This window comes from Cynoglossus semilaevis, chromosome 2 (assembly GCF_000523025.1).
Source record: "Cynoglossus semilaevis isolate Cse_v1.0 chromosome 2, Cse_v1.0, whole genome shotgun sequence".
In the NCBI taxonomy this organism is placed as follows: domain Eukaryota; kingdom Metazoa; phylum Chordata; class Actinopteri; order Pleuronectiformes; family Cynoglossidae; genus Cynoglossus; species Cynoglossus semilaevis.
Genome location: NC_024308.1, coordinates 15,286,121 through 15,294,666, shown reverse-complemented (window position 1 = coordinate 15,294,666; position 8,546 = coordinate 15,286,121). Strand labels below are relative to the sequence as shown.

Genomic DNA, 8,546 nt, shown 5'->3' with positions numbered 1-8,546 from the left:
TTTGTGTCTATGTGGTATTATCTGATTTTGGCAACAGTCAGGGTGGTGATTGAGTCCTTACTCTGGTTTCAGTTACTCAACATCCCACACCCATTTATCATACCTGTTTAATTATTCTCATTCTCCTCCTGTGTATTTGACGAAGGTTTCTGCACCTGTATGAATGTCACACACTGTAATATTGTTTTGTTTTTTTTACATGTGTAGATGATTGAGCATTTCTGTCCTGTATCTCCTGTTCCTCCTTAATCTCGCTGATCCTCACCACCATGCCCACATTGTGGACCAGTTGGTAAAAAAAACAACACTGTTGCCAAATTGTTTTCCCAACACTGTTTTTATTTGTGCTCTACTTGCAACTGTAAGTCTGTTGATGTCTGGAGTCAGCCGTCGTGGTGATATTGAGACTGGGCTTTAGGGAGTGAGAACGCTACTGAAGGGCTTACTTCACATGTTCATGTAACATTCGATTAGATTAGTGGTTTTCCCCCCAGGGGACAGACCCCTCCAGGCATTACAGCAGCGGCACACTTCTGTCCAGCATGTCATGTTCCATTCGAAGCCTCTCACGCCTAACCTCCCTTCCGTCCCCTCCGGCACTTCAGCGTGTGTCCCCCAGGGGGGCCTGCCCCACTATTTGAGAAACACTAGATTGAACTACATTGATCCCACACTGAAATTGTTGATTTAAGCACATGCACTTGGACGAGCCATCGTAACATCAGGAGACTAGGTGCTTTTTATAGGTTGAATACCTATGGTATGAAACTACGGAGCCCCTAAAGGGACATGGGGAAAAAAAAATTAAAAAACGTGTCTCGTGCTCACGAGATACTTTCTCGTTAGCACTTAGTGCTCTTGTGAGCACGAGATACATTTCTCTTTTTTTTTTCCCATGTTCCTTTAGGGGCTCCGTATGGAACACATTTTTTATACTCTAGATTTTTTTTTAAATTTAATTTCTAAATTACAATACGGACTGCTACCGTAGAGACCCATAACGGAGGGAGAAGCTGGAGGTGATCCTAATCCTACTGCAACAGATTGGCCATCTGAAAACATGATGAGTGATTGTGTACTCTGTAATTTCACAACCAACTGGAAAAGAGAAATCGCAGAGGCAGAGATTCTAGATGGAGAGGCTGAGTCAGAGATGTGGCAAAACAAAAGCAAAACTGTGAAGTTTGGTAGATCCACCCCCAGAGTCACGCTCTGCCATAGTAGACACTGCTACGAACCAACCATGTGGAACGTTTGATGCCGTTCGGCATGACTGAGAAGCTGTCATTTGGTTATAAAAAAATGTACTGTTGCAGCCAATAACTGTGACCTCAATAGCATTGAGGCACCAAACACGACGGCAACAACAGGACCTGAGATTTAGATCAACCCAACACCTGTTTTTCCAAAGCCCTTTTCCCATAAAGGTACCACAGGAGAATCCGAAGATTTTCCATGAAAGTGATTGTCTGCTGTGGAATATTTGCCAGATGCTCATAGAATGGAGATGATAATCCACTTTCATGGTTCACTGAGTCTTTTGTCACAATCCGCCCACCCCTCCACCCCTCCCCAAAGGCTGGAAAAATATTTATTTATATATTTAATGATTATTTTATCTTTTTTTTTTATTTCTCATTGAGGCACATTTAAAGGCCAATTGAAAAACAATGAGACAACAGGGAAAAAAAAACGTTTTAGAAGACAAGCGATTCTTTCATACTTTAATAAATACTGACAGCAGTTGATTTCCTACAAAATACTTTTAATCAATTTATTATCTACACGCCAACATATGAAAAAAACAACAACAATAAGTTATTAGCGTTAGCCGTGGTGTCTGTAAAAAGGGAAAATGTTCTTTGGAAGCCATCTGTCACGAGGGTCTCTGGGTGTGAGCCCCCATGGGACAGTTGAAGCAAATCCCACAGCACCAGCTGGAAGAATTAAGCCCAGAATAAATAATGAGGGCACAGGGCAACTTTGGCCGGGTACAAAAAAAAAAAAAAAAAAAAAGTCCTGACGGGGATACAGATGAGCTCTTCATCCCTCTGATAGTCCGAACTTTCCTTCCACTGCCGGAGCCCAGTCAGATCTCTGAGTTAAGATGTGAGACCCTGGGAACCACCGTGTGTCACCAGCTCCATCTGGTTTGTTTACAGCGTCTCCTCAGCTGAGAGCCTGCGCCAGGATTTCATTTCCCTTGAAAATAAAGACATAAACAAATCAGTGACAAGGCTTTCTCTGCCGAAGAGAAAGGTTTCCCCCAGAGTCGGGACTTACACGTTGCTGCCAGGTATGATCCGCTCTCTCTGCTGCTTCGTCAGACACAACTTCCTGATGAATGCTGGTAATTTCAGCTTAGTTCTGGATGTCAAGGAAACACTGGGGGAAAAAAAAAAGAATCTGTGTTTGAATCCGAAGGTGCTAATGAGGTGCTTTCGTTTTTATCACTTAACACGGAAATGCTAAATGCTTGGAATGGCTAGTAGGAATTTCTCAGAAACCACGACACCATGATGAGTCATTGGTGGTTGGAGTGCAAACGTGTGCCGAGCAACTTCCAGGGAAACTGCCTGGCAGAGAGTCAAGTCACTTGACATTTACACATTTAGAAAAAAAATGAAGGACTGTATATATACAGTCCTTCATTTTTTTTCTAAATGTGTAAATGTCAAGTGACTTGACATTTACACATTTAGAAAAAAAAATGAAGGACTGTATATATACAGTCCTTCATTTTTTTTCTAAATGTGTAAATGTCAAGTGACTTGACATTTACACATTTAGAAAAAAAAATGAAGGACTATATATATACAGTTAATGTTTACACTGAGTTTAAATTACCAAGAAAACAAAGAGTCAAAGGTCAGTGTTTTGCAGGCGTTTGTGTGTGTACTAAACGGACTGAAGATACCTGGAAATCAATGGAAAGGTGAAGGGACCTGTGTATGCAGGTCGCCTGTTTGTAACAGTCCAGGTATACTTGAGGATGTTTATCCTTCGAATGAATAATATTTCCGTTTTAAAAGTCAAAACAACTGAGGCTGAGCTCCAGGTATGTGTTCCGTGTTGTGAAATGTTTGAAATTCTCTATGGACATTGGTGCAGAAAGACAGGCATTTATGAAGATATTGAAAATCAAGCTATCAAAAAACCTGCCCTAGATGGGGTTTTTTTCTTATCCCTGAAGACTGTCCCACCTCAAACCCAATCCTGAACTACCAGTTAAAGGTGAAGGTCCTAATATAAACACTGTGATTCCTACCATTCTGCTTGGAGCGGGGGTTCTTGTTTAGCCTCTATCCTCTCCACTTTTGCTTTCTGCTCTTCCTGCTCTTCCTGCTCCTTCTCCTCCTCCTCGTCCACGCCGTCGGGTATCTCGTTCCACAGCCTACTGTCCACCCAAAGAGCCTCATGCAGGCTCAGGCCGTTGCCTATGCAGGTGACGCGGCGGCACAGGGGACAGCCTACAGTGAGCATCCCGCTCCTGTCTTGTGACATGGTCTCCAGACAGGGTTCACAGAAGGTGTGTCTGCAGTGGAGCACTCGAGGGATCCTGTCCATCCTGGAGTAGGACATGAAGCAGACGCTGCACTCGCCGTCCTCGATCAGAACCATGATGGATCTGGAAGTGGAGTAAAAGTCAGTCATGTCCATTCCAATGAAAGTACATGGTGAAAACTGCTTTCTTAGGCTCAGCATGAGCTGTATGTACTCTGTATGGCAAAGTTATGGCACAGCTACGTGTTCTGTGTTGGTCCAAACAGAACCAAACAGTAAAATTATACATATTAAATAAAATATCTTCAATTTAACATTTCTTCAAAGTAAAGTTAACATGCAGTGCGTTCCAGCTTTGGTATTTACTATTTACTACAAACGTTTTCATTGCGATACCTTTAATAAAAGTATTTAAAAAAACATTATATTTAGCAAATATTTTCATATATTTTGAAAAAAAGATTGAAACTATAAATTACACAAATAATTCATAAACCACGAGTGATAACCATCACTCAATACCCCACAAAACAGAAACCGTTCAGAACACTAATTAATGTTGTAAACACTTTCGATGACAGTTGGTTTTCTAAATAACTGTACTTACAACGTTCTTCTGTAGAAAAAGTCGCCGCTGCTTCGCCTCCTGCGCAAGAAATTTGTGAATGATGTGCGGCAGAACAGCAAAGGAAGAGTCGGTCTTTTCTTCCGTTGGATGGGAGTGTCTGAAGTGGCTTTTCAGGGGCGGAACCAAAACGTCTCACTGTCTACGTCCCGGCGTCTGTCTCTCCTTTCATGTCCCAAACCCTCGCAGCCGACAGCTGTGGAAGCAGAAAGGCTTTGTTCAGTGGGCGCGTGGCAGGTGGTTAAACGGAAGTGTCACCGAAACTTCAGAGGACGGTGGTGCAGGGGTGATTGTAACGATTGTTTCTTTGGTAGCAATATTAGTAACGAGGTACAGTTGGCGCGCAATTGTGAAGATGCATGCATTTCACAATTTAAAAAAAAAAAAAAAGAAAATTGGGCTCGTCCGGGATTTGAACCCGGGACCTCTCGCACCCAAAGCGAGAATCATACCCCTAGACCAACGAGCCACACGTACGGTTAAACACTTTATCTCATATATACAATACTAATAGACCACGTATAAAATTGTGTTTATTAAAATTTCTTCAATATGAAACACCAGAGATCTTATTTTTACAATACACCTTAATCATATATCTCAATACAGGTTTTTCTGTTATCGTTCTGAGCTGTACATTAGCCCTAAACGCGATCGTATATTGTAATACTATACTGTGGTTTACCAATGACTTCTTTGAAAGAGCTTTTCTAAAGGTACACTCATCGTAGTGTATAGAATCGAATATATTCGGACAAAAAAATGGGCTCGTCCGGGATTTGAACCCGGGACCTCTCGCACCCGAAGCGAGAATCATACCCCTAGACCAACGAGCCACGGCGTACATATAGGTACCATGTGACTATATAAATCGTGAAGCGGCCTGTCGTGACGGTTAATACAACAAACATTTTTTAAACTATAGAATATCTACAGTAGCGTTAAAAATGAACATGTCATTTTTTAAATATATTTAAATCAAAAGAAGAGCTACACGTAACTATCGACGTGAACTAAATACTTGTGGAACACACGCAAACAACTACGCCGTAAATACATCTGTAAATATTAATTTTAAATGAATTAAGTCCAACTAATGACTCATTTACACAGCGTGAATTTATGTCCCTCACTATGATGTCAAGTATTATTTTTTAATTAAGGTTTAATAAAGAAATCGTGTCTCTCTTGGAGGTTGTGACTCTGGAGGGACGCACGACGTAATTACATCACAATTTAGAGGCGGAGTTAGCGCCTTTCACCGGGAAGTTCGTTCCTTCAGCTCGAGTTGTAAACAGTAAAAAAGACTAAAACATATCCGTCTCCGCTTGTCGTTCTAACTAACATTAATGCACGCTTTGTAATATTCGTATTAGAGTAAAAAAGACTAAAACATATCTGTCTCCGCTTGTCGTTCTAACTAAAATTAATGCACGCTTTGTAATATTCGTATACGAGTTTCGACCAACGCTGTATGCTTTTATTTGAACTCACGGTGTGTTTTTTGCTGGCGTTGAATGTGGTCTGTGCTTCTGGTAGTATGGAATAGCTACTTTAGCCGTTAGCTGCTATTGGCAAAACGTCACCAAAAAAACAACGTTAATTAAAACTGCGGTCCTGAGTAGCACTTTTAAACAGATGGAGGCGTCTCTGGGATCTCTGCAGAATCCTGATCTAAGGTAAGGGACATTAAAGCCACATTCTAGACTAACTGTGTTTTTAACAACAGACTGTGTTACGTAAAGGAACAATGCCTACATTATATTTTATATTTTCTTTTAAAGGAAAAATGCCAACATTTTATATATATCTGTTTCCCAGCGCTGTACTTTCGTCATGCGAACCGGAGCTGCGGGAGCTGATGCGACAAATTGACATAATGGTCAACCATCAAAAGAAGAGCTGGGAGGCTGAGAACCATGACCTGAGGGTCAGGCTGAAAAGCGGACAAGATGACCTGCAGGCCACGAGTAATATAATCAAAAGAAGGGATCTGGAGGTGAATCATAAAACCATACAACCATAAAAGTTTTAGCAGTTAAACATTTGCTAACTGCTTTTTTAAAATGCCAGTCGTCTGGTGTTAAGTTTTTATGATTGAATCACTCATTGTTTACAGATCGGATTACTCCACAAGCAGCTGGAAAATGTCCAGACGGACCAACAACAGTTGATTTCCAAGTACGAGCAACAACTGCAGAAAGTCCGTGAAGAGGTGTTGATTCGTGTTTTAATTCTTATTAAAACAGGTAGAAAAAGCAAGCTAACAACGCAAACATTTGCTGAAGCTACTCAGCATTAACACGTCCTCAGTGCCTGTGCCGTTTCTCAAGGTTATCCATTGTTATTAGGTACAGTGCCGTTTTTCAAGGTTATCCATTGTTATTAGGTACATCTTGAATTCAGATCTGTTCGATTAAATCCCTCAGAGCCAATAATTTCTTTTGTAGAATAAAACATTATTTGTAAAGTTTTCTTTGATAATAGTTGTTAAAATCTAGGGGCATGTGAAGATGACCTCCAGATTTACAAAGTCTAAGTTAGTGATAGGTTGAACGTGTATCTTTCCTGTCATCAAAACAATGTTTTGAATCCTCTTAGAGCCAATACAATGTCTGTTAATCACGTAACATATCACTGTGTACCGGCAGCTTAATAGGTTAAAAAGAAGTTACCAGAAGCTTGAGCGCAAACATGTCAAGGAGTCCAGCAGAGGTTTGAAGGGGACAGACGTTTCCGAGGCAACACATCTGCATAAAAAGACTGAGGTACGGCAGTTATTTCCAGTTACAGCGTATCTTTTTTTGCCACCAGTATTTACTGACCGACAAATTTCTCTGTGTTTCTCGACAGGAGTACCGTCAGCATCTGACAGAGTGTGAGCAGCAACACGTCTGGTACCAGAATCAGATGACAGCGCTGGAGGCCCAAAACAAGAGCCTGACCAATGAGCTCGCATGTGTGAAAGTAAACAGTAGTAACTATGTAGTCAAAAAATAATCAGAGTTTAGTAAAAGTTTGAGCCAAATTTTTATGTGTGTTTTTTTTTTGTGATGCATATTCCAGTCTCAGATGTCGATATTGCAAATGGAGAATGAACACAGAGAGTGCTGCTCAGAGGTGCAGAGTCTGCGTACCAGGCTGGAGAGGACTCAAGGAGATCTGCACTTGAAAGAGCTTGAACTTGAGAAGCTGGAAATGCTTCAGATGAGGAGAGGACAGTATCAGGGAGATCAGCAGGTTAGTAGAATATTACAAGCATTTAAAAGTAGCGTTAGCTTAATTGGGTAGTAAATTGGTGTATGTTTATGCCCGAAGTATTAAACTGTCTTTCTGTAATTTTGACCAATAACAAATTATTCATGTGAAAATTTCTTCTAAGATCTATTGGTCTGCTTATGAGCATGTGTCAAATGTAAGGCTCGGGGGCCAAATGTGGCCCGCCAAGTCATTTTCTTATGGCCCACGAGAGCTTATAAACACATTTAATAAAATCCATGCAGCAGAGTTTCTTAACCTAATCAAATTGAAAAAGAAAATTATAACACAGCAATGGACAATATTTGTAACTTGAATAAATAATAATAAATTGCAGAAACCTTTATTAATATGTTATGTTGTAGTTACATCTACGTATACAGTCTTCCATTTACAACCAGCTCTTCAAGGGGAACTGTAGTGCTGTTTTGGCCCCCTGGTGGAAATGAGTTTGACACCCCTGTAAGAGTATTGATATTGAAACTTGATTGTTTATAGCTTTTAGAGTCTTGAGTTATTAAATATGAAGTTTTTCTTAATGGCTTTGAATTAAAACTTAAATGTAAAAATCTGAAAGTAAATGTATATTTAATATTCATTTGTAGTTCTTAAAATTACTATCTAAGTAATTAAAAAAATCTGAAAATGTTGTTTTTGAAAACATGGCAGTTATACAATTTCATACAACACTGTTTTGTATGTGTTTATAATTTGATATTTTTTCAGGGATTGACAGAGAAACCGGAAGAGCTTTACAGTATGCCTGACACCCGGGACACACCAACGCAAAAACATGAAATTGAACTCCAAAGACTTCAGAATGAAAACGCCAGACTAAACCAGTCACTTCGGGCTAAAGATCATGTCATTCGGTAGGAGAGTCTCAGTCATTGTGTAACACAGTAACAAACGCACAGGAGGCCATCCTTTACCACAGTGGTTCCCGCAACCCCAGTTAACGCATCACGAAATCCCTACACCTCGGGTAAAAAAAATCCAGCAACAAGCTTTCTTATCATACTCACTTGACCTGGACACATACACATTTTTATATATATATATTTGTGTATATGTATATGTATATATATTTATATATGTATATGTGTATATATATGTATATGTGTGTATATATGTAAAAAAATGCCACATGTTTGTTTAT

General features: G+C 40.0%; 2 protein-coding genes and 2 non-coding genes across 5 annotated transcripts in view; 1 reads left to right on the top strand and 3 right to left on the bottom strand.

Annotated features, from left to right (window-relative positions):
- Positions 1 to 1,748: 1,748 nt before the first annotated feature.
- LOC107988305 (E3 ubiquitin-protein ligase KEG) lies at positions 1,749 to 5,727 on the bottom strand. Of its 2 annotated transcripts, none has more exons than XM_025066194.1 (5): positions 5,624 to 5,727; positions 4,108 to 4,325; positions 3,269 to 3,628; positions 2,284 to 2,385; positions 1,749 to 2,202 (listed from the first exon to the last, which is right to left on the bottom strand). In XM_025066194.1, exons 3-5 carry the CDS (start codon positions 3,619 to 3,621, stop codon positions 2,157 to 2,159), a joined length of 501 nt encoding a protein of 166 aa, XP_024921962.1. In that variant the 5' UTR covers positions 3,622 to 3,628; positions 4,108 to 4,325; positions 5,624 to 5,727; the 3' UTR covers positions 1,749 to 2,156. The 2 variants fall into 2 exon arrangements, with proteins under 2 accessions (XP_024921962.1, XP_016886851.1); XM_017031362.2 differs by having other exon boundaries at positions 4,112 to 4,325.
- trnap-ugg (transfer RNA proline (anticodon UGG)) lies at positions 4,527 to 4,598 on the bottom strand. Its single transcript has one exon. It is a non-coding gene; the product is annotated as a tRNA-Pro (tRNA).
- trnap-cgg (transfer RNA proline (anticodon CGG)) lies at positions 4,894 to 4,965 on the bottom strand. The gene has a single exon. It is a non-coding gene; the product is annotated as a tRNA-Pro (tRNA).
- The window catches only part of cep63 (centrosomal protein 63), a 6,746-nt gene continuing 3,711 nt past the window's right edge, over positions 5,512 to 8,546 (top strand). Inside the window, exons 1-7 of the mRNA XM_025066191.1 lie at positions 5,512 to 5,808; positions 5,951 to 6,128; positions 6,249 to 6,344; positions 6,781 to 6,897; positions 6,983 to 7,096; positions 7,196 to 7,369; positions 8,114 to 8,259. Coding sequence (XP_024921959.1) covers positions 5,768 to 5,808; positions 5,951 to 6,128; positions 6,249 to 6,344; positions 6,781 to 6,897; positions 6,983 to 7,096; positions 7,196 to 7,369; positions 8,114 to 8,259 — 866 coding nt within the window. The 5' untranslated portion in view covers positions 5,512 to 5,767. The remainder of the gene's footprint in view (positions 5,809 to 5,950; positions 6,129 to 6,248; positions 6,345 to 6,780; positions 6,898 to 6,982; positions 7,097 to 7,195; positions 7,370 to 8,113; positions 8,260 to 8,546) is intronic.